General features: G+C 38.4%; 2 protein-coding genes across 5 annotated transcripts in view; one reads left to right on the forward strand and one right to left on the reverse strand.

Moving 5' to 3' along the window:
- The window catches only part of MARCHF7 (membrane associated ring-CH-type finger 7), a 49,408-nt gene extending 28,709 nt beyond the window's left edge, over positions 1 to 20,699 (reverse strand). For 3 of the 4 annotated variants that reach the window (XR_006339535.1, XM_043894831.1, XM_043894829.1), the window contains exons 1-2: positions 20,548 to 20,699; positions 2,217 to 2,381 (exon numbers count right to left, since the gene is read on the reverse strand). Coding sequence is in view for 3 of the 4 variants with exons in the window: in XM_043894831.1 (XP_043750766.1) it covers positions 2,217 to 2,369 (153 nt within the window). In the remaining variant the exon portion in view is untranslated. The remainder of the gene's footprint in view (positions 1 to 2,216; positions 2,382 to 20,547) is intronic. The other variant, XM_043894830.1, reaches the window with a different exon arrangement.
- A 90-nt stretch (positions 20,700 to 20,789) lies between these two features.
- BAZ2B (bromodomain adjacent to zinc finger domain 2B) overlaps positions 20,790 to 25,764 on the forward strand; it is a 400,154-nt gene continuing 395,179 nt past the window's right edge. Inside the window, exon 1 of the mRNA XM_043894803.1 lies at positions 20,790 to 20,881. The gene's annotated coding sequence lies outside the window, so the exon portion shown is untranslated. The remainder of the gene's footprint in view (positions 20,882 to 25,764) is intronic.

Raw genomic sequence — 25,764 nt, forward strand, 5'->3', positions numbered from 1 at the left:
AATGAAAAATGTTCTGCAATATGTCAAACACTGTACAAGTAAGGTATTTTCACATCATTTGATCCATAACATAAATGATCTACTATGCCCTGTCACCTGACCCTCCTTTCTAAAGCTTCAGGTTCATTAAGTGCAATAAAGAAGGGGAGTGTTATGTTGCAGACAGTTTTGAGTCAGAAAATACCAACAATTAACCAAAGAAGTTCCCTTTGATAGTCAGAGGTCTCTTTCATTATTAAATACACATCCTGTTGAAAAATCATGATATATAATCTGATATTTTACTGTCCCCTAAGGATATTTATCATCCATTTAAACCAATGGCAAAGTCAGGAAATGGTAACAGCAGCAGTAACAATCGTTATAACCAGTTAACATCTGAACTCTTCCTAGGTTTCAGGCACTGTTGTTTTTAGTGCTTTACATGAAGTACTTCTTCCAATTGAAACAGTAACTGTATGAGAAAATCACCCTTATTATCATTTCACATAAGAGGAAACAAAACTACTTTATTCAGAACACAGCAATTTCAGTTTCTAAATAAAAAATAAAACAGTAAAGCAATCTGGAAATGTTAATGCAACCCACTAGGAAAAAAAGGCTGAAAGCCACTTAAATAACTGAAAAACATTAAGGAAAACCCCCAAATTTTCAAAACTAATTAATCTTATTGAGTCAATAAAACATTTACTTTTTTTTTAATGTTTGCATTTATTTAACTCCCACAATGAAAATTTAGACTTTCGGAATAATCTATGACATTAGTTAGGAATAAGCTGAAAACTCTGGAAATACTATTTTAAAGGGATGTCAATAAATTTTCTAAACATAGTCAAGATTTTTAATCTTGTTTTACAGTCTGTGTTCCTCACTAATCATGAAAAACCAGACACAGATCAGCAGACAAAATTTCCTCAAGACTGTACTGATAAACCCCCAATTCTGTGCTCTTAATAAGTCACAATGAGGGACTGCCCTGGTGATCCAGTGGATAAGAATCCGCCTTGCAATGCAGGGGATGTGAGTCCAATCCCTGGTCAGGGAACAAAGATCCCACATGCCACGGAGCAACTAAGCCTACTAGCCACAACTACTGAACCCGTCTAGCACAACTAGAGAATCTGTGTGCCACAAGATCCCACATGATACAACGAACAACCTGCATGTTACAACTAAGACCTGACACAACCAAATAAATAAATATCAAAACAAAAGCCACAACCATTTAACCTACATTTCCAGCAGAATGAAAAACATGTGATTCTGGCAAGAATACTCTTGCTTAGCAACAGAGTAAAACAAATACATGGTCAAAACAACATTTAAAATAAGTCTAAATAAACAATACATATAACATTAGCAAGCTGGCAGTAGATATGGGCATTCTAGAGAAATTACCTTATTTCATTTGTATAAAATGCTTATTACTATGCAGAAATGCTTCTAAATGACTTCTGTTAATAGAGTATATTGCATGATATATATAATATATAAATATTAAGACATAAATAAACATTTCCACTAAAGGATTCTCTTTAGAGTCAGTTACCAAAACATTAGATTTTTGCAAATCGCATGTGACTGAATCAGGTTTTCAGTCAATAATGCAATAAACTTAAATGTGATAGACAAGCAAGATGAACTGAATTAAACCTACAATCCAAGACTCTTGAGATTTACACTGTTAGACTACAACCACCGTTACAACACTAATAAGCTATTAAAAAAAAAACAACAAAAAACGCTATTAGTCCTAATGAAAATTAGCTACATAAAAGGAACTTACGTCACTTTATGTAAATTACAAATCAATCAACTCATTACTAACCGTGAAAACCCCTTAATTCATATAAAAGAATGTTAGTGATGTACCTTCATCAAAGAACAGCCTGTTAATTTAAATTGATAGTTAAATGTTTTTAGGTTAATAGGTTTTCGAGTCTTTGGAAAGTATGAACATTTTCTATATGATCACAATTCTTTATTCAAAATTCCTAAATCCAAAAAGTTTGAAAAACATCAACTTTTTGCTACTTAGTATGGAACATTCAATCAGTGTGCAGAAATATACTAATATTTTGATTACAGGATGACTCAGGTGCAGCTGAGGTGTTAAAAACACACTCTACTACTTTTCTAAACTCCAGAAAACAATATGGCTCCAAGGACTTTGAAAATGAGACTGTATGAACACATATTTCAAATTAAGATATTACCTGATATTCAGAATCCAGTCTAAAGGAAGAGTCCCTTGAGTGATAGGTATCATTTAAACCACTTCCTCTGCTTCCAGACATCAACCTAGCACTTAAAGAGCTAGCAGGTTGAACAGAAATTCTTCTTGGAATCCTTGAAGGTTTAGACTCCATTCTTAAGGTTTCCTGTGAAATGAAAATTTTGATTACTTGCCTTTGGGAAAACACTCGAATCTTTGACTCTTAATCCTCTCCTTAAAGATCAGTTCAAAATCAAGAATTAACCATGCAAAGTAACTAAATCTGCTATAGTAAACTGTGAGACTATCATCACTCTCCTTCTACAAGACAGAGAGGTTTGAACTTCATCAAAGGTTCCCTACTGTACATAAAATGAAGCAAACATAATAAAAGTGGTGATGCAAAACCTCCATTTTTCTTTCCAAAGCCTGAATTCTTTCCTTACTCAATTTTATCTCTATATAAAATCAAACAGACAGACATGAGCCCTTGACTCTGCTATTCCCGTTCAGTTCAGTTCAGTTGCTCCCGACTCTTTGCAACCCCATGAACCGCAGCATGCCAGGCCTCCCTGACCATCACCAACTCCTGGAGTTCCACCCAAACCCATGTCCATTGAGTCGGTGATGCCATCCCACCATATCATCCTCTGTCGTCCCCTTTTCCTCCTGCCCTCAATCTATCCCAGCATCAGGGTCTTTCCAAATGAGTCAGCTCTTCACATTAGGTGGCCAAAGTACTGGAGTTTCAGCTTCAGCATCAGTCCTTCGAATGAACACCCAGGACTGATCTCCTTTAGGATGGACTGGATCTTGGATCTCCTTGCAGTCCAAGGGACTTTCAAGAGCCTTCTCCAACACCACAGTTTAAAAGCATCAATTCTTCTGCAGGCAGCTTTCTTTATAGTCCAACTCTCACATCCATACATGACCACAGGAAATGCCATCGACTTGACTAGACGGACCTTTGTTGACAAAGTAATGTCTCTGCTTTTTAATGCTGTCTAGGTTGGTCATAACTTTCCTTCCAAGGAGCAAGCGTCTTCTAATTTCATGGCTGCAGTCACCATATGCAGTGATTTTGGAGCCCAGAAAAATAAAGTTTGACACTGTTTCCCCATCTATTTGCCATGAAGTGATGGGACCGGATGCCATGATCTTAGTTTTCTGAATGTTGAGCTTTAAGCCAACTTTTTCACTCTCCTCTTTCACTTTCATCAAGAGGCTCTTTAGTTCTTCTTCACTTTCTGCCCTAAGGGTGGTGTCATCTGCATATCTGAGGTTATTGATATTTCTCCTGGCAATCTTGATTCCAGCTTGTGCCTCCTCCAGCCCAGGGTTTCTCATGATGTACTCTGCATATAAGTTAAATAAGCAGGGTGACAATATACAGCCTTGACGTACTCCTTAACCTATTTGGAACCAGTCTGTTGTTCCATGTCCAGTTCTAACTGTTGCTTTCTGACCTGCATACAGGTCTCTCAAGAGGCAGGTCAGGTGGTCTGGTATTCCCATCTCTTTCAGAATTTTCCACAGTTTTGTGATCCACACAGTCAAAGATTTTGGCATAATCAATAAAGCAGAAATAGATGTTTTTCTGGAACACTCTTGCTCTTTCGATGATCTAGAAGTTGTTTCCAATTTGATCTCTGGTTCCTCTACCTTTTCTAAAACCAGCTTGAACATCTGAAATTCACAGTTCACATATTGCTGAAGCCTGGCTTGGAGAATTTTGAGCATTACTTTACTAGCGTGTGAGATTAGTGTTCAATACTCACACTGTAAGCATTAGCTATACTGTATTTAATCTGTACACTCCTTAACGGAGTATGCTCTCACAGGACTTTGTACATGCCCGCAAAGTCTATATATTCCCCATTCAATTACTGAGCAGAGCCTTAAAACAAGATCAAGTGTGCTTCTACTTTGCACATACTTTATTAAGATACCATACTGCATGCCGTAAATTGTTTTCCTGCCTCCCCTTCTCAAAAGTGAGAAAAATTTCTAAGTTTCCTAGGGTAAACATTCCTCAACACATGCCAAGGGTCACCATTAGTTACATTTTATTTGCCAACATTTGTTGGATCATCAAAAAAGCATGAGAGTTCCAGAAAAACATCTACTTCTGCTTTGTTGACTACGTCAAAGCAGCTGACTGTGTGGATCACAACAAACTGGAAAATTCTTAAAGAGATGGGAATGCCAGATCACCTGACCTGCCTCCTGAGAAATCTATATGCAGGTCAAGAAGCAACAGTTAGAATTGGACATGGAAAAACAGACTGGTTCCAAATCAGGTAAGGAGTATGTCAAAGCTTATTGTCTTGACGTATTGTCACCCTACTTATTTAACTTCTATGCAGAGTACATCATGAGAAACGCTGGGCATGAGAAGCACAAGCTGGAATCAAGATTGCTGGGAGAAATATCAATACCTCAGATATGCAGATGACACCACCCTTAGGGCAGAAAGTGAAAAACTAAAAAGCCTCTTCATGAAAATCAAAGAGGAGAGTGCAAAAGTTGGCTTAAAGCTCAACATTCAGAAAACTAAGATCATGGCATCTGGTCCCATCACTTCATGGCAAATAGATGTGGAAACAATGGAAACAGTGAGACTTTATTCTTTGGGGCTCCAAAATCACTGTAGATGGAGACTGCAGCCATGAAATTAAAAGACACTTGCTCCTTGGAAGAAAAGCTATGACCAACATAGACAGCATATTAAAAAGCAGAGACATTACTTTGTGAACAAAGGTCCATCTAGTCAAAGCTACAGTTTTTTCAGTAGTCATGTATGGATGTGAGAGTTGGACTATAAAGAAAGCTGAGTGCCAAAATATTGATGCTTTTGAACTACGATATTCGAGAAGACTCTTGAGGGTCCCTTGGACTGCAAGGAGATAAACCTGTCAATCCTAAAGGAAATCAGTCCTGAATATTCATTGGAAGGACTGATGCTGAAGGTGAAATTCCAATACTTTGGCCACCTGATGGGAAGAACTGACTCCTTGAAAAAGACCCTGATGCTGGGAAAGATTTAGAGCAGCAAGAGAAAGGGACAAGAGGATGAAATGGTTGGATGGCATCACCAACTCAATGGACACTCAGGGTTTGAGCAAGCTCTGAGAGCTGGTGATGGACAGGGAAGCCTGGCATGTTGCAGTCCATAGGGTCGCAAAGAGTCAGACACGACTGAGGAACTGAACTGAACTGAACTGAACTGATATAAATGGATTCTTACAACATGTACTCTTTTTCTGTTTGGCTTCATTTGCTTAACACTATATTTGTGAGATTAATTCATTCTGTGGTTTATGTAACATTTCACTGTATCAATACACCCAATTTATTTCTCTTTTCTACTGTGGGTGAACACTGGGTTGTTTCCAGTTTTAGACTATTACCAGTAGGTGTAACTATGAAAACAATTTTATGAAGTTGAAAAAAAAAAAAGTTGTAAATTTTTTCTTGGAAAGACATTTACAATGCACGGCTTCTGAACAACTGAGATGACACCAGCCAAGACAGTAAAATGAGAAGGGCAAAAGAAAGTAACAGTAAAAAGAAATCACAATAATGTCTTCAACTTGTCCCAGTTACCACTTTCAAGGTCAAAAATCATTCCCTTATTTTTCTGGCAGTGGACTGAAATTAACATGCTTTACTTGCCTGATATGCAGCCTAAATAGTTATGTCTGCTGTATTGAAACATTCAAATTTAAACGTTTAAGTTAAAAATACCTAATTCACTTTCAATTCATTAACTTATCAACTAAGTTTTAGATCAATCATATGGCTCTGCTACAAAAGACTATCTGCCAAAAACATGGTATCAACCAATAACGGAAAAGAGGATGAAGAGAGCTAAAACATCAACAAAACAAAAGGTCTGTGCTACAGTAGGAGATATACAACAGACCTGAAAAAGACAACAACACAAGCCAAGTATCAATTAGAATTATTCATCTAAGAATATCCGAGGAACCAAAGAAAAAGCTATACTTTGGAACATGATTAAATCAAAGATAGCTTATCAGAAAAGATCAGTTTGAAGTTCCAGTTAAACATGACCAATTATCTTTATGTACGTAATTTGGTCCCTTTCTCCAAAATCCCTGTAAAATGACAGTTGATGAATCCAAAAGCTTTAACTATGAAAAGAATAGGAAAAGGGATCATAAAAGGCAAGAGATTTCAATGTAATTTGGAAAATCAAAAAAAGTTGGGGGAGAGGTAGAATAATTCAGGAGAGGATAATATTTCCTAAGCATTTTTACAGAAAGGTAGGAACTGGAAGCAGAGCAGTAAGCCATAGCATCCTAGAAAGAATCACGACCTGGAGATACAAGATGCCATAATAAAGGGATAATGTGTGGAGTTACCAAATTAAAATCTGCACTTGGAGTAGTAAAAACTCCCAATTCTTCCCACAGCTCCATTCTTTCAAAAAATAGGGTATTTATTCTTTGGAGAATAAGGAACTCCCTTGTAAGCCACTAACCCCTCCCCCAATATACAACCATCTCTGCAAAGGTTAAGTATAAGGAATAAAAGAAAATCTACCTACTCAAAATTGAGACCCAAAACTTCTCTCTTTCCTGATGCTGTTCCTACAATGCTGTCAGAAAACCAAACAAAAATACTAGACACTTCTGGATACTGATATTTGGAATGCTTCCAATTACAAAGCTAGCTTGTCATTTGACCATCCTACCAAAAGTGAAGTCCACTAGTAACCATGAATTTCTAATCATCTTTTTTAGTGCTTCCCTCTAATAGACAAACACCAAGGATCACTAGGTATCCAAAAAGAAAGACCAAAGTAAACAACAAAAAAAAGAACTTAGAGGAAATCTGGGGAAAGAAGCTAATAAATTACTATTCTCAAAAGGAGCAAAAGACATTCATTATAAAGTAAGAATGGATGCTTCAGAAAGCAACCAGTATAATGAACAGCTGTGGAAATCCAAAATGCTATACACTTTAAAAAAAAGATATGTGATACACTGAAATAAATCCAACAAAAAAGTTGGGAGTAAACTGAGGACACACCCCAGAAGTGGAAAATGTAACTCAAAAACAGAACTGTCCAGGGGAGTTACTGATCATTTGACTGTAAGCATGGTTATAGACAGAGAGAAAAGAAAATGGAGAAGAAAAAATTACCAAAAAATTGAAAAAACTTTTCAAGAATTGAAGGCCATATATCTCCACATTGAAAGCGGTCAAGAGTAGCTGCCAGGATCAAAGAATAAAGACCAACATTAAGCACCATTTATCATCTTGAAATTTCAGAACACCAGAAATAAAGATACTATAATTTACAAGAATGGAAAAATAGGTCATATAGAAAAGAAATCAGAATGGCTTCTTAATTATAACTTTAAAAACTCTGAAGACAATAAAGCAAGGCCTGTAGTACTGAGAAAAAAAATTTGCACTGAACCCCAATTTAGAAACTAAACAGGAGGTGGAGAAAATATTCAGACATGAAAGATTTTTAAAAACAATCAAAAGACAAAACTATAGAAAGTCAGTTAAATGAAGAGCAGGTCCTAGGAAAACCAGCATGTAACCAGACGCAAAGCTTAGGAAACAGGGTTCTTTGATGGTTCAGTGGTAAAGTATCTGCCTGCAATGCAGGAGACACAGGAGATGCTAGTTTGATCCCTGGATCGGGAAGATTCCCTGGAGGAGGAAATGACAACACTCCACTATTCTTACCAGGAAAATCCCATGAACAGAGAAGCCTGGTGGGCTACAGACCATGGGACTGCAAAGAGTCGGACATGACTGAGCACCCGTGTGTGTGTGTGTGTGTGTGTGTGTGTGTATATGTACACACACACATACACATAAAATACTCAAAAATCATGAACACATCATTTAGAAATATGAAGGTAATTCCTAAAACAGTTAAAAGTTAAGGATAGCTGCCTATGGAAAGTGGACTGGTAAAGAGGTAAAGGGTGAGGCAAAGGACTGCTGTTATTCTTTTAAGCAGGATGACAATATTTCCTGGTTTGCTGAGACCAGTTTCAGTTTATGGCAAGAAAAGTCCTAATTTGTGCTCATTATCCCTGGACAATTATTAATAGTACTTGCATTGTCTCTCAAAAGTGGCCTGGTTTGGATGATAAAGCATACACTCACCTAATGTAAATCTTTCCTACCTTCAGCTTTCTATAAACTCTCCATCCATATAAAAATTTGTATTTAAAAAGTGAATTATGAATTGGACATTTAAAGAAGGCATACAACAGTAGAAAGAATACTAATGGTTAAATAGTGACACACAAAAGCCCATGAGATTTAACAAGTAGCATACTTGTTACTTTATCAAGAAGGCTATAAAAATATTAAACAAGGGACTATATTTGTTGAGGATTTTAAACGGGAAATAAAATGTTTTTAAAAAGATACAGGCCTACAGTTGGTTCTTTACAATAATGCTTCTTTTTTTTTTTTCTTTATTAGTTTGAGGCTAATTACTTTACAATATTGTAGTGGTTTTTGCCATACATTGACATGAATCAGCCATGGATTTACATGTGAACAATAATGCTTCTTAATCATACTTGTCATGGTTTACTTTGACTATATCTATACTCAATTCTTACTTGCACACTTACTTGCAGAATGAAACTAACCTAGTAGGAAATCTCTGAAAACAAAGCTCTTGGGAGAAGGCAAAGAGGCAGAGTCCTCCGAGAGCTGTAATTTATACTGCATAAACTATTTTTGGAAACCCCTCTACATAAATTGATTAAATTTTGACAATGTAGGTGTTACCAGAAAACTTATATAATTTGGTTGTGTAAGTTGTAGGTCAAAAGCACAAAAAATGGTAAAAAATAAAATATGCAGTCCTTGAAAAACTTCTACCAAATCACTTACAAGATACTATGAGGCATCTTCTCAAGTTCATTCATTCATTCATTCAAGTAGTTTTTCACATGCTTACACATGCTAAGCACATTAATAGACACTAAACAAAGGGATGGAGGGAGGGGACAACACTGAACCTAGTGAGGTAATGACTATAAAGAAGCTGTGGTCTAGGAGAGAACAAACTACATAAATAACGATATAACTTAAACAGCTATAAATGCTCTAACAGAAAAGTATAAGCAATCAAGCTGGAAAAAAGTATCCTGAAGCTCAATGCTTTTAACCAAAACTTAAAAAGTAAAGCACAAAAGGCTGCATATGTACAACCTTTCCTCAATGGTCAGTATATAATGGCCTCTTACTTTCCTTCTGTCACTATGCGTGCATGCTAAGCTATGTCTCTTTGCGACCCTATGGACTGTAGCCCACAAGGCTCCTCTGTCCATGGGATTCTCCAGGAAAGAATACTGGAGTGGGTTGCCATGCCCTCCTCCAGGGAATCTTCCTGACTCAGGGATAGGACCTGTGCCTCACGTCTCCTGCATTGGCAAGCAGGTTCTTTACCACCAGCACCACCTCGGAAGCCCTTGTCACTGTACAGTTTCTTTAAATATATATTTCTGTCAGTTTGATTCCAGAGTTGGATAGATGAGGTCTTTTTCTTTCTGGTGATAAGATAAAAATATCAGCAGGGCTGATTTTATAAATGTGTGACCACTTAAGCAAACACATGAGGCCCTGTGTTTCATTAAAAGCTCCACTGTTGACATTGAAAATCATGAATACTTTAAAATTTGAACCTGTATCTTATAAGTAAAGTCAGATAGGATAGTGGAGCAGAAGAGATATGTGCCATGCCTTGCCACTCAATCTGTATTTAGCACTCATTGCTATGAAGCTTCGATCATTAACACACTTCAATTTTTACTCCCAAGTCTCACTCATATCCTAGGCATCTGGATCAACTGGACTTGAGCGCTCATATTCCTTATCAACACACCTATGTATGAGTAAGATGAGGCACTGACTGCTCCTAGAGGTCCTATTAATCATTCTTCAGAACCTGTTTCAATTTGAAATGCAGAAAGAAGGTAATGAACCACAAAGTCACAAAAATCTTATGATCAATATTTGAGATTTTTATCGTATTGAACTTTTGAACTAGTAAGATTCTCTGAAGCTGGTATTTAACTGATAGCTTACCCAACTAGTCTTAAGGTGACTTTTAAGTGTTCCCTTACTTTCAGGCATTTTAAGAGTAGCTGGCATAAGGAACACTAGTGGAAAGCAAATGTTTATACCAACTCCAAAATTTATGTAGTCTGTCATCTCATAAATCTGTGACTTGTTAACTACTATTAAAAAAAAACCTGACAATATTTTAAAAAGGCAATTTCATGCAGCTGGGCTTCATAGGAAACCTCTGTAGAGCTCTTTAAAAACAAGTTCATGTTTTTGGTGGCCGATTTAACACTATCGTGCTTCCTTTGTGGTTCAGCCAAATCAAATCCCTTATGACTATACCATGGAAGTGAGAAACAGATTTAAGAGACTAGATCTGATAGAGTGCCTGATGAACTATGGACGGAGGTTCGTAACATTGTACAGGAGACAGGGAGCAAGACCATCCCCAAGAGAAAGAAATGCAAAAAAGCAAAATGGCTGTCTGAAGAGGCCTTACAAACGAGGCCTTTTCACTGTGAAAAGAAGTGAAAAGCAAAGGAGGAGAGGAAAAGATGTACCCATTTGAATTCAGAGTTCCAAAGAATAGCAAGGAGAGATAAGAAAGCCTTCCCCAGCAATCAGTGAAAAGAAACAGAGGAAAACAATAGAATGGGAAAGACTAGAGATCTCTTCAAGAAAATGAGAGATACCAAGGGAACATTTCATGCAAAGATGGGCTCAATAAAGGACAGAAATGGTATGGACCTAACAGAAGCAGAAGATATTAAGAAGAGGTGGCAGGAATACACAGAACTGTACAAAAAAATCTTCACAACCCAGATAATCATGAAGGTGTGATCACTCACACTCACCTAGAGTCGGACATCCTGGAATGTCAAGTCAGGTGGGTCTTAGGAAGCATCACTATGAACAAAGCTAATGGAGGTGACGGAATTCCAGTTGAGCTATTTCGAATCCTAAAAGATGATGCTGTGAAAGTGCTGCACTCAATAAGTCAGCAAACTTGGAAAACTCAGCAGCTGGCCACAGGACTGGAAAAGGTCAGTTTTCATTCCAATCCCAAAGAAAGGTAAAGCCAAAGAATGCTCAAACTACTGCACAATTGCACTCATCTCACACGCTAGTAATGCTCAAAATTCCTCAAGCCAGGCTTCAGCAATATGTGAACCGTGAACTTCCAGATGTTCAAGTTGCTGTTAGATAAGGCAGAGGAACCAGAGATCAATTTGTCAACATCCGCTGGATCATCAAAAGAGCAAGAGTTCCAGAAAAACATCTACTTCTGTTTTATTGACTATGCCAAAGCCTTTGACTGTGAGGATCACAATAAACTGTGGAAAATTCTGAAAGAGATGGCAATACCAGACCACCTGACCTGCCTCTTGAGAAACCTGTATACAGGTCAGGAAGCAACAGTTAGAACTGGACATGGAACAGACTGGTTTCAAATCGGAAAAGAAGTACGTCAAGGCTGTATATTGTAACCCTGCTTATTTAACTTATATGCAGAGTACATCATGAGAAACGCTGGGCTGGAGGAAGCACAAGCTGGAATCAGGATTGCCGGGAGAAAGATCAATAACCTCAGATTTAAGAGGTGGTGCAGATGACACCACCCTTAGGGTAGAAAGCAAGGAAGAACTAAAGAGCCTCTTGATGAAAGTGAAAGAGGAGAGTGAAAAGGTTGGCTTAAAGCTCAAAATTCAGAAAACTAAAATTATGGCATTTGGTTTCATCACTTCATGGCAAATAGATTGGGAAACAGTGGAAACAGTGGCTGACTTTATTTTTCTGGGCTCCAAAATCACTGTAGATGGTGACTGCAGCCATGAAATTAAAAGACACTTACTCCTTGGAAGGAAAGCTATGACCAACCTGGACAGCATATTAAAAAGCAGAGACATTACTTTGTCAACAAAGGTCTGTCTAGTCAAAGCTACGGTTTTTCCAGTAGTCATGTATGGGTGTGAGATCTGGACTATAAAGAAAGCTAAGCACCAAAGAATTGATGCTTTCGAACTGTTGTGTTGGAGAATACTCTTGAGAGTCCCTTGGACTGCAAGGAGATCCAAGATCCAGTCCATCCTAAAGGAGATCAGTCCTGGGTGTTCACTGGAAGGACTGATGTTGAAGCTGAAACTCCAATACTTGGCCATCTGATGAGGAGAGTTGATTCATTTGAAAAGACCCTGATGCTGGGAAAGATTGAGGGTAGGAGGAGAAGGAGACGATAGAGGATGAGATGGTTGGATGGCATCACCAAGACAATGGACATGGGTTTGGGTGGACTTCGGGAGTTGGTGATGGACAGGGAGGCCTGGTGTGCTGCGGTTCATGGGGTCGCAAAGAGTCGGATATGACTGAGTGACTGAACTAAACTGAACTGTGGTTCAGCTGGTAAAGAATCCACCTGCAATGCCAGTGACCTGGGTTTATTTCCTGGGTTGGGAATATTCCCTGGAGAAGGGAAAGACTACCCACTCCGGTATTCTCGCCTGGAGAATTCCATGGACCATACAGTCGCAGAGTTGGACACAACTGAGCAACTTTCACTTAACACTATAAAGGAACTTTAGACCAAAAAAGAGTTTCTCCTACCTATAAATAGTACAATTCAACTCTAGTCTATGGAAATAAACACTTTTAGACTAGGTAAAAAGCCTCAAAGAATTCTGTCATTACCCGACATGCAAAATTGTGTCCCCAATGTTACCTGCAAGTTAACAAGATCTCAGTCACATGCTAAATGCAACTGAAAACTTTTCACACAACTTACACTAAAATACAAATTTAAACTAAATTTTTACAACGTTTTCAGAAAGACTTGACATAAATATGAGACCTACTCTAAGTATACCAACGTTTTTCTCTAATAATAGCACAATAGGCCTTGTCTAAAGGGAATTTGTCATTAATCCACACATTTTCTCATTTCTATTTCATCTTACTAGTAATGACACCACTTCCCAATCAGACTTCCAACTATTCTCTACTACCTTTAAAATAAAGTCTAAATTCTTTACCCCAGTATCCACAATTCTAACTCAACTTTTGCACTTAACTTTCAAATTGTTGTTGTTAAGTCGCTATGTCCAAATCTTTTGCCACCCAATGGATTGCAGCCTGCCAGACTCCTCCATCCATGAGATTTCCCAGGCAAGAATACTCGAGTGGGATGCCATTTCCTTCTCTACGGGATCTTCCCGACCCAGGGGTGGACCCTGCATCTCTGCATTAGCAAGGCAGATTCCTTACCGCTGAACCACCAGAGGAAAACTACCACCTTAAAATAAAGTGGGAGACCTAGGTTTGATCCCTGGGTCGGGAAGATCCCCTTGCAGAAGGAAATGGCAACCCACTCCAGTACTCTTGCCTGGAAAATCCCATGGATGAAATGAGGATACTGGTAGGCTACAGTCCATGGGGTTGCAAAGAGTCGGACACGACTGAGCGACTTCACTTTTCTTTCTTTCCAGTTCACCCAGGTGGAGAGGAGGTGACAGGGGTCTGGGAAAAGGGAAAAGGACATAAATCTTGGGACCGCTCCACCTCTGAGGATCAGGCACTTACAGCCTGCCTAAAACTCAAGAATGATGCATAAAACTAAGAACACCTCCTTTCCCATGGACTTTCCTCCAAGTATCTAAGAAGATACAGCAGTTTACTGTTTAGGGAGTTACAACAGCCTTTGAGTTGTAGGGCTCTCTGTAGTGCAGATATGAAGGGCCTATAGAAGCTGAAGTTAGTGAAAGAATACTGAAATAAATCCTTGAGCATTCCAGCCTCTCACTGAGCACCATCCAGAAGCAGTCAAAGAAAACTCTGAAAAGTATACAAAGCAGTAATAAAGTTCAAACCCAGCTCCACTACAGACTAAACCAACTCAATCTACCATACTAACAGTCTGACAAGATATGTCCATATCCAGGCATAAAAATTATGACCTCAGTCTCCACTGTTCTTTCATGTGCAACATTTCACCATCAATCAAAAATTATAAGACACAAAACTACAAGGAACCAACACAACACTGTAAAACAATTATCCTCCAATTAAAAATAAATTTAGAAAAACAAGGAAAAGACATTCATCAAGAGATAGCAATCAACAGAACCAGATGATGAAATGGCTCTAACATTAGCAAACTGGGTAACAGATGCATTTATCAGTAGCCTAGGCAAAACTGACAAAACCAGAGAAATGGGAAACAGGCTAGAGGAAAACTATCCAGAATGAAGGATGGAAAAAACAGATGATGGCAAATACAGGAGGGGGTTTAAGAGAAACTAAGCAAAGAGTAAGAAAGTCTATTGTACTTTAATTAGTTACAGAAGGAAAGAACTAGAGCACAAAAAATTTGAAGAGAAATTGGCTGAATTGATTTAATAGATGATTCTGCTTGTAAAGGAATCTCTCAAATAACTTGTATCCTTTCCCATTACTCTATAGATCACTGTGTTCCATTCTTAAAATAATAGTCATGTTCAGCATGTCATGAGTCACATAGTAATCATACACCAAATGACAAAACTAACAAAAAGGCCCAACTCCATTCATACTAACAGCCTATACCTAAGACACTCCCTTTATTTTAAATGTATATATTAATAAAGGCAATTTTTCCAAAACAGTAAACAGGATAAAAGCAAGATAAACTAAGTGCTGCCCAATTTTCAGCATATGCATCAACTTCTACTTGTAAATACAATATCTGAAACCACAAGCTTTGAAGTCTGTCCCTTGGTGTGACTCTGGGCTTAATATCACTAATGCTTTATTTTTTTCACCTACAAAATGGGAATAACAATAGTACCAATTTTACAGATGTATCGTGAGCTTTACTGACACACCATATATGGTCAGTAAATAATAGCTAGTATTAAGCAATACCATCAGATGGTAAAATTTCCATATAAACAGCTTTAGTAGGCATTACTTTGGGCCTCCCCAGGGGTTCAGTGGTAAAGAATCTGCCTGAATGCAGGAGATGCAGGTTTGATCCCTGGCTCAGGAAGACCCCTGGAGGAGGAAATGGCAACCCACTCCAGTATTCTTGCCGGGAAAATCCCATCGAGAGAAAAGCCTGGATGGCTGCAGTCCGTGGGGTTGCAAAGACTCAGACATGACTGAGTGACTGAACAGGCATTACTTTAGCTTGTTCATTATTTGAAATTTGTCTTTAACCCAGAGTAGAAAGATTTTTAAAAGTCATCCAGATTTTGGTACCAGAGGATAATCACTGTAAAGATAACTTACGTACCTGACTTATATTAAGCATATGCATACAAAATTGGGGGGAAAAATGGATATTATTAACATTTTACTTTACGTCTGGGTGGGTTTTGCTTTAACTTTTTCAAAATGTTTTTAATCTAACTTTGATAATTAAGGGAAACAGTTACTGGCAGACAAGATATTTTTTATCTTACATTACAATAAAATCTATAAAGAACTCCTAAAAATAATTTCCTTTCTAAATTGCAGCACTGCTGGTTTATACCCCTTAGTATCTATACACCACAAAAGAAGTAACAAATCCTGGTAAATAACAAATGGAAAATAAGGTCAGTATCACTTTGTAAAATGGAGTTTAGATTACCTGAGTATGCCTTAAAAATTTTATTTTTATTATGAGAAAATTTCAAACATACACAAAAATCAAGACAATAAACCTCCACATGCCAAACAACAGTCTTCAACAATTATCAACATTTAACTATTTCACCATCCTCAGTTTTAAAGCAAATCCCAGTCATGATATCTTTAAGAATGTCTGTTCTCAATAAAATATTCTAAGCCACCTGTGGTAAATTACAAAGTATGGCTACAAAATACCCACTCCCTTTGCACTAATGGTGATCATCTGCCTGGGAGAGGATGGAATCTATTTCCCCACCCCTTGAATGTGGGCTACATTGTGAAATTTATTTTGACTAAGAAAGTGTTAGTCATTCATCCGTGACTGATTCTTTGCAACCCCATGGACAGTAGCCCATCAGGCTCCTCTAGCCATGGAATTCCCCAGGCAAGAATACTGGAGTGGGTAGCCAATCTCTTCTCGATCTTCCACATCCAGGGATGGGGCCCATGTCTCCCGCACTGCAGGCAGATTCTCTACCGTCTGAGCCACCAGAAAGTAATGTGACACTGTATGATTTCCAAGGTTATAAGAAGTCTTATAGCTCCCATTTTCACTCTCCTTGAATGCTTTTTGGAACCCTCATGTCATAAAAGACCACAGTGAGCAAAGTCTAAACGTTAACCAACACCAAGTGCCGGAATTGTGAGGGACGCCTGCCATCTTGAACCTGCTAGCCTTAAAAATCTTGCATGAGTGAATCCCGGCAAGACCAACAGAACTACACAACAGGCACAAAGAACTGTAATAACACTGTAAATAGTAGTTTTAATCCAGAGGGTTCTGAGGTGGTGTGTTACGTAACAATAGAGCAAAGCTTCGTAACTTATTCCTTTTCCTACAATCATCATCATGCACCTAGTTTCATGAAAAATCTAATCGTTTCAGGGTCTAACTTAGACTTTTTCTTAAATATCCAGGGGAGTTAGTCATTGAATTACCAAAAGCACAACAGTACTCTGCAATGAATTCATGGCATGAAGATCAGAGTTATTACAGAAAATACCTATGTATTTCAACAGCCAACAGTCTCCCAGAAATATAAACATAGTTAAAAACCTCTACATGGTATATAGCCTTTGTTTAAAACATCTGCTCCTGAGGAAAATTTTTTTTTCTTAATGGGAAATCCTAGCGTTCTGTTGATATTAGTGAACATGGAGACATAAAATCTAGGGGTACTCACAAGGAAAATACTCTGAAAGCACAGAAGTTTGGGGGTCTTTAAAAAAAATCCCTCTTGATTTTCAGCTGGCAGGCATTTAACACACACAGATACACCCAAGTCTTAAAAAATAACTAGAAAAAAGTTCAACATCTTCATGAGAAAGTAAGACTAAGATGTTAGGTCTACGTTAGAATACTTTGAAATAATCTGTCCTCCTTTGAAGTGTATTTACTCTTTGTCAAGTTTCAACCTTCACTGAGCAACTGGAAACTATTTTAGAGTTATTCTGAAACCAGGAAACATAACACTGAAGTGAAATGATCATAACAAGGAGATGAAAACTAGTTTTGAAGGTTCAAGATTTCTCAAAGCTGTTGACTAAAGGGTGTATACCAGTAGGTAATCTCAAAACCAGGCATTTGACTTATCTAGTCTAACCAGTAGAACCAGAGAAATACTTTTGAGAACAAGAAAAACCAGCTTTGACATCAGGAGTTCAGACTAAAGAAAAATTAAGATCATGAAAAGTAACCCAGCCAACTCTCAAATTATAACTTTACCCTGCTCCCCCTCTTCAGCTTCATCTTATGATTATCAAGTGTATTAATAATAGAATTTTTGTAAAATAACAACTATGAGAAAATAAACTAATTCCCTATAATCCTACTTCATTGAATTCAAGTAGATCTTAGTAAGAATTGAAAATCTACTCATTTTAAATTGTAATTATACTAATGTGATTAGTTTTTGACTCAGTTACTAAACAGCTAAAAGGTTCACTAGGTAAGTTTAAGCTGTTGGTTAAAAATGAAGTTTGATGCAAGGCTATGCATTTCACTTATGCATTTCCCACTGTTCTTTACTACTAACACAATTATTTGTAGTAACAGAAGGATGTATCAAGAAAAATAATTTAAAATCATTCCTTATTTGGCTTAGGGACACAAGAGCTCTTTAATCCCAAAAGCATAGAGCACTAACCTTCTAAAACAGTATAGGTCTTTTCCTGTCATACTCTAACCACTCAACTGTTTCAGCTACGGGGAACAAACTGTACATTCCTAAAACAAACCATGATACCATGACTTACAGTTACTTACCAAACTTCTAATCATCCTTCACATCTCAGTTCAAGTAATACTTCCTGTAAAAATTTCCCCCAAGATTAAACACCTGCTCTCAATGCTCCCACAACATGACCATGTATCAATACTTACATTAAGATAACAGTAATTGTTTTAACATTAGTCTAAATGTATAATTATTTGTAATGGCTCAGATGGTAAAGAATCTGCCTGTAATTCAGGAGATCAGAGTTCGATCCCTGGGTCGGGAAGATCCCCTTGAGAAGGAAATGGCAACCTACTCCAGTATTCTTGCTGGAAAATCCCATGTACAGAGGAGCCCGCCAGACTACAGTCCATGGAGTCACAAAGTCATGCACAACTGAGCGACTTCACTTCTTCATACATTAGTTTGATGATTAAACTGTGAGTTGTGTAATCCAGACGCTGTGTCAAGCTCCTTGTAAAGTAAAGCCCTAATCTAGAATCTCGTAGCTAAAATACAACAAACTTATCAAAAATTGTTTTACATTTTTTGATAGTTTTGCACTATTTTCCTGAAATTAAGTGGGCAACTCTTGAACATATATCAGATAAAGAGTTGTGTGAAATGGATATGTAGCTGGTTAAAAACTGGAGCCATGGGTACCTTTTTATATTCAAGCTCATTATCTGACATCTTCATATAGAACATATGTGTGTGCCTATACAGGGAATCTTTGTGCTTTATCTGGGAATATTAAGCTCTCTTGCCAATGTGGCAGAAACAGAAATTACCTATACCTAAGAAAGGAATCTTTAACCATCCTTATTCCAGACCTCTGACCCAGCATGCAACTTCGAAAAAAAAGAGTCAGGACTATATTTACAGACCATGCTGACATGACCTCTGTGGTATGATTTAGGGCACAAGAAAAGCTGTAAAAGTTTCCTGTCTAAAGTAATAACTTTTAGTAGTATAGAACTTTTATAAATATAATTATTTTGAGTGTGAGAAGCATTCAGTACCCTATGAGTAATATACTACAGGGAGAGTAAAATTTGAAAAATGCATGAATATGAACTGGACTTTAGTATGAATTCCAATTGTTTACATTAACCAAAAGTTCACTCTGCAAGTATTACGTCCCCGAGTGTTGACTGCTACACACACTACTGCATCTAATTTAATCCTCACTTCAACTCTAGGAAGGTTAAATAATTCCGGTGAAATCAAGACTGAAACCTATATATCGGTCCCTAATGCCTCCTGTGTCACTGCTGTTTCACAAATGCTGTAGAGCTGTGAATGAAATACTGACCCCATTTCCGAAACACAATTTTATTTCACGGGAAAAAAAAAACAAAACTAGTTACAGTATGTGTCTGCCTTTTAAACAACGGTATAGCGTTTGATTTTCAAATCTGAAATTCATCTTTAGTTCCAGACAGAAACAAATAGATTAACGCAAGAAAAAGGGAGATTTTAAAATTATTTTAATAATGAAAAAGAAAAATACCTAAAACATCCTACAAAATCGAAAAAACTAATCTTAGGAATGCAATTTCACTTCGCACTTTGCTCTTAATAGCGCCAAACGACAGCACTTGTGATCAATTTATCAGTATTACCAAGACAGAGATGTTCCTTATATATTTACATCTGCTCATAGGAAAAGAGAATTACAGTATGTTTGGTGTGCGTACAGTCATCTTTACTACGCAGTTTCATTAAAATGAGGGAGTACTGTATTCAACTACTAGTGCCTTCCTTTTACTTCTTATGCCAACAGGTACGTTGTTAAACATACCACCACCTATTTCTATTTAAAGAATATACAGTACACTACAATACTAAAGAAATCCCAAAGTATCACGATACTCAAGACCCGGGATGATCAATGAGCAAATCTTTACCCCTACAAAAGGGGCTGGCAAGGTTCCTTCAATTCGAGTTTGGTCTGGCAAAGCCCTACATCTCCCCGCCTTTAACACCTCGATCATTAAATACCTCACTCGTGACACTCCCTGCCCGCGAGGTTCCGGAGGACCGTCCGTACCCCGATCGAAGAGAAGGCTGCCAAAGGCCAAAATCAGGGCTCAAGCCCCTTCCCCTAGGCCGCCGCACGTCCACAAGAAGCACGGCCTGCCCCCGCCACCCGTCACAAACCCCACCACGGGACGAATGGCCACCGGCAAAGAAGGCCTGCGCCCGGCTCGCCTTATCACCCACGGTCCCGGATCAAGCGCCTGCACCCGGATATTGAAGTGAAGGAAGGGGCCTCGGTGTCCCCAGGCCAGCGCTTCGTTTCCTCCCCTCCCCCACCCGCGGCCTCGACTAGAACCACCTCCCCGAGAGCCAGAAACCCGAGGCCCGCAGTTTATTACCCCTGCCCCTGACCTGGCACTGAACAGGGTTTGTCCCGCTCCCAGCGATCACACCGCCGCTTTCCTCCTCGGAATTTTAGGCCTCTAACTGAGTCAGAACAGTAGACCACGAAGCACAATGGCGTCCGCCCAGCTCCCGGATCCGGCGCAGAACCAGCCTCCACCGTTAAATGCCCCTCCCTTCTCCTCTCCGCGACTTCGCGGACTCCGCCGAGTTCTCGCGAGATTGGTGGAGCTACGCGGATCCGAGAGCTGCAGGCGGGCTCGACGTACCCCACCGCGGGGTGGTGCTCTGACTGCGGCAACCGTTGAAGGGCTGCCCCCGGGGAGGCAGCGAGGCGCCACCGGTAAGCGGCTGCGGCTGATCGGCCGGCGGGCTGGCGACTGGGCCGGCGAGTTTGTGGGCATTGGGAGCGGGGCACCGGAGGCCCGGCCCTGGTTGGCCGCCCTCGCCTGGCTGGTGAAGGGCTCATATCCAGCCCTACTGCTCCCCAGCGCCCGAGTCAGCGCCACAGGATATTGGCCCCTTCGGCAAATCTGCAGGGCCCACTGCTTGAAATACCGCCCATCTTTTTTTTTTTTTTTTTCGTTTTGCGCTTGGTGAGTGGCGCAGTGAATGTTTATTGACTTGAATCAAACACTGCCTTTCCGACCTCCCCTCCTCCCATTCCCTGTTCACTCTATGTGATGGCAGCGAGCCCTCCCCTTTAAGGGTCGGAGCCGATTCGTCCCAGACCATTCGTTCCTTGTGGTAGTTCAATGTTGGTAGTGGTGTATTTCTGCAGTCATGTCTTTTAAAATCGTGGCACTAATCTTTGATAGTGTAGCTACAGATTTTGCGGTTAAAATGCATCCACTTAGAAAGAGGGAGGAAAATTGTGTGATAAATGGTCTGATGAGAATGAGACGAAACTTTAAAAAAACTGTAAATGTGGTAAACCAAGATGTCAAATGAATACTAAGGGAGTCGATTAGAGAAAAAGCCAACATTTCTGTGGATTTAGGTGATATGTGGCTTTTGAATAAGGTATCAAACATGTAAGTTCCTTACTGGTAAAAATAAGTTATTGAAACTTGGAGGCATACTGATGACACTTGTAAACGGACTTATTTTATTGGTTTGCTTAAGGAATTCATTGGATACAAATGATTTCAATAAATGAAGTGTGAAGTTTATGTGTATTTCTTTGTCATTTCATCTGGAGGGTGTGCACTAATCAGTATCATCTCTGTTTCACTCAATGTTGGAGACTAACAGACTGTCCATGCTTCACTAATGTAAATTGTAAAATACTAAAGATTATTATTGTTTCAAGTTGGTACATAAACGCCAGTCTAACTTTTTAAAATGTGATTTGAAGATTAACTATCTGGTGTGGGATAAAGTGAACAGAGACTAAGTTTGAGAAAATTGATTTGCCTTGTATAGAAAACTTTTTCTTCCCCAACCTGTTTTGTACCTGTAGCTTTGTGGTTATGGGTATACACATCCTGAAGCACCGTACTGCATAAGTTCAAATTCCACCCTGCCTCTCACTACCTTTGTGGTCTTGAGCGATTCTGTGTTTTGTTTTGTTTTGTCTGCTGGGCATGTGAGATCTTAGTTTCCCAACCAAGAATCAAACCTGTGCCTCTTGTATTGGAAGTGGAGTCTTTAACCACTGGACTGCCAAAGAAGTTCTTGAGTATTTCTTTAACCTTGCCAAGCCTAGGTATCCTGTTTGTGTTTTTAGTCACTAAGCCCTGTCCTACTCTTTACTATCCCATGGACTGTAGCTCGCCAGGCTCCTCCATCCATGGAATTTCCTAGATAAGAATACTGGAGTGGGTTGCCATTTCCTTCTCCAGGGGATCTTCCCCACCCAGGGATGGAACCCAGGTCTCCTGCATTGCAGGCAGATTCTTTACTGTCTGCAAAATGAAGAATACCCAGTGTGTTTTTAAAAGGATTAAATGAGATAATGCCTCGGTTCCTAGAACATAGCATTCCATGATTGTTAGCTATTACATTCCATGTCCAACTCACTACTAATATTATCTTTCTGGGGCTTATTGTATAGGTCCCTTAAACATCTTCTGAGGTACATTCTACACTAGAAGGATTGACTATCATTTTCCTGAGGTATGGCAGTCAGATCTGGTAGAGGTAACTTCTCTACAGAAACCCCAAACCTGTCAAGAATGGTTGAGATTTTGGCAGACTGTGACTTCATCCCTACCCAGCACTGATAATATCAGAAGAGGTGAGTGTGGCACCAATTACTTAGGCTAAGCAGACCTTCCAAATTAGTGTCTTGTTGATGCTAGTAAATAAAGACCACTAGTAAGTATTTTTTTTGTTTAAGAATTGTTAGTTGATACTGTTTTCAATGTACTTTCTCTGATTTGAGTTTCCAGATAATTTTCATTATCAGAAAGTAATTATTGAGATTTTCTACATTAAAGACAATTTGATAGAGATTATAGATACAAATAGAGTGACTATATTTTCTGAACTTGAAATCAGCACCAGTGCTTTGACAGGGAAATTATTTGAAATTAGAACTTTTCTGACCAATTTAGACCCCGTGATTGTCTTTTTTTGCACAAATTTCCCCCTTTTGACTTTTCTTTGCTGAACTTTTTATCCTTATGATCAACTCTGACATACCTTTTTGTGTATAAATATCTTTGTTCACCACTTGCCCCTCCAACCCATTAATTTCCATTTTTGAACTTGGCTTCTTCTCTAAGGTCTTTACTATTATTAATTTATCCCCTTTTACTTTATAAATTTGTCTATCATTTGGTCATGGTCATAACAACTCTGCTCTTATGCTTGAATATTTCTTCAACTACCTGATAGGTTAGAATTCTCTTTCAGATACTGAATTTTAAAGTTTCTATTTTCCCCATATCTTATCATTCACAACCTAGCCTTCCAAGAAGCTTCTCTATGGTAAGGGCAATTTTATAGATATTCTCCACTTTGCATAAATGATATGATCTTGAAAAGATATGGTTATATTTACTTTTTATAAATCAACTTATTTTTTGAATGTAGTCATTTCTTAAACTTTTGAGGAACAGCAGGTAATACCTAGGATCCTCTTATGTGGGGTGAGAAGGGGAGTGTCCCTAAGTTGAAAACAAAGGATGGCAATTTATTCTTAAATGGGAATTTTATTAATTCTGGAGAAGGGAACCTGTGGCGTCAACCAAATTGAAGATCTACCATTTAAAGTTAAAGCTAACTCTTAAGTATACAGTACTTATTATTATTGAATAACAGTCTATAGTGTGAAGATTCTTCCTTCTAAGGAATACGTTACTTAAAAGGTCCTTCGCTTTAAATCTTTGATGTAAAAAATTCTTTTTATTCCAAAAGTAAAAACCTTTGATTTAGTGAATTTAAATTTTCCCCTTTTCAGGAACAATTGAAAGATGCCCCATTTAATAAATGAGCATTCAAGACATGCTCTTGGTTGACTTCTGTTGGATTAGCAGCAGCAATAACTTTTGATCTCCAAAACCAGTAGAGAAGACAATATAAAAACCAATTAAAAGAATACCATCTTGAAACCTTCTCTGAGAAACTCTTTCTTAAGCTTAAGCTTATGGTCTCACTGGTTCTAGGAAAATTATTCCTGCTCTCATTGCTGCTGCAGAATATCTGGCCTGGTCAGAAACAATTCTCAGTTTATGGGACACTTGGATCCATGTATGAAACACTTTTCACAGTGTCAAAACATAGAGCTTTTAATAAAAGTAACTGTCTTTTATTGTTGATAGTACTAGAGGTTGGATTCACTGCTTGTTACTGTAAATAGTTTTATAGGAACACAGCCAGGCCCATTAGTTTATGTATTATCTGTGTATAAATCAGAGTTCTCCATAGAAACAGAACCAATAGTATACGATACATATCTGTCTATCCACAATTACAAAATATCTTCACTACAATGCCTAAATTAGAATTTGATTAAGTGACTTGATATTCTAGCCTCCCCAAGTTAGCACATAAAATTAACCATTGCAGTCTATGACTGTTTTTACATACAGTGGCAGAGATAAGTAGTTATGATAGAGATGATATGACCCAGAAAGCCTAAAATATTTACTAGTTGGTTTTTTGTAGAGAGTTTGATCACCCCTGGAATAAACCATAAAACCAGATTGAACTGACCCCTGTCCCTTTAGTACAGTCAAGCTGAACACATACATAACAACCTCAGATTAATAATAACCAAGATCATATATACTCTGCCTCATGTCCACATTGGGCTACATTTTGTGACACTTCAAGCAGAAGGGCATCTGTTAGTAAATACTGATATGAATTACTTGGATATGCCCTCTGGCAAGTTGGTTGCAATGTCCTTTATAATCTTAATTTCTTTCTTGTCTACATTTGTTTGTAATTTTGTAACAATGTGTCATACATGCTAGCTATTTTAGTATAGGCTGTTTTTTTCCCCTTCCCCCTTTTTCTTCCCTATTTAGCTCTCTTTTTTATTTACCTGTTTTATTTAGCTCTCCTACCTCTATTTACTATTTCGTAAGCATTCTTGCAAATTTAGTATTCTTCATTTTTTTCTTCACAGTAATACAATATTAAAAGAATAGTTAGCACACATGCAGAGAGAGAAATACTCATATAGATATTTTTTCCATTTATTTGATAAAACAGCATCAAATTTCATGTGCATATTCATCTCAATTTTGCAATCAAAGGTACCTTTTTCTCTAAATCCTTATTTATATCAATTATCCTTTTCATTTTATTTATGTATTTATTTATCGCTGTGCTGGGTCTTTGTTGTACATGGGCTTTCTCTAGTTGCAGTGAGCAAATGGGAGCTACTCTTGTTGCTATTCATGGGCTTCTTATTGCAATGGCTTCTCTTGTTGTGAATCACAGGCTTTAGATCTGCAGACTTCAGTCGTTGTGGCATGAGGGGTCCGTAGTTGTAGGCTGCGGGCTCTAGAGTGAGGGCTCAACTCTATGGCACGTGAACTTAGTTGCCGCGCAGCACGTGGAATTTTCCTGGACCAGAGATCAAACCTGTGACCCCTGCATTGGCAGGTGGATTCTTAACCGCTAGACCACCAGGGAAGTCCTATCATTTCTTTTCAGTGTCACAGATATTGCTACTCTGTCCTGCCTTCACCGTGTTTCTTTAACTGTCTTCTGTCTGTTGTTCAGTCGCTAAGTCGTTTCCTATTATTCTTTGCAACCCCGTGGACTGTG

This window comes from Cervus elaphus, chromosome 33 (genome assembly GCF_910594005.1).
Source record: "Cervus elaphus chromosome 33, mCerEla1.1, whole genome shotgun sequence".
Classification (NCBI taxonomy): domain Eukaryota; kingdom Metazoa; phylum Chordata; class Mammalia; order Artiodactyla; family Cervidae; genus Cervus; species Cervus elaphus.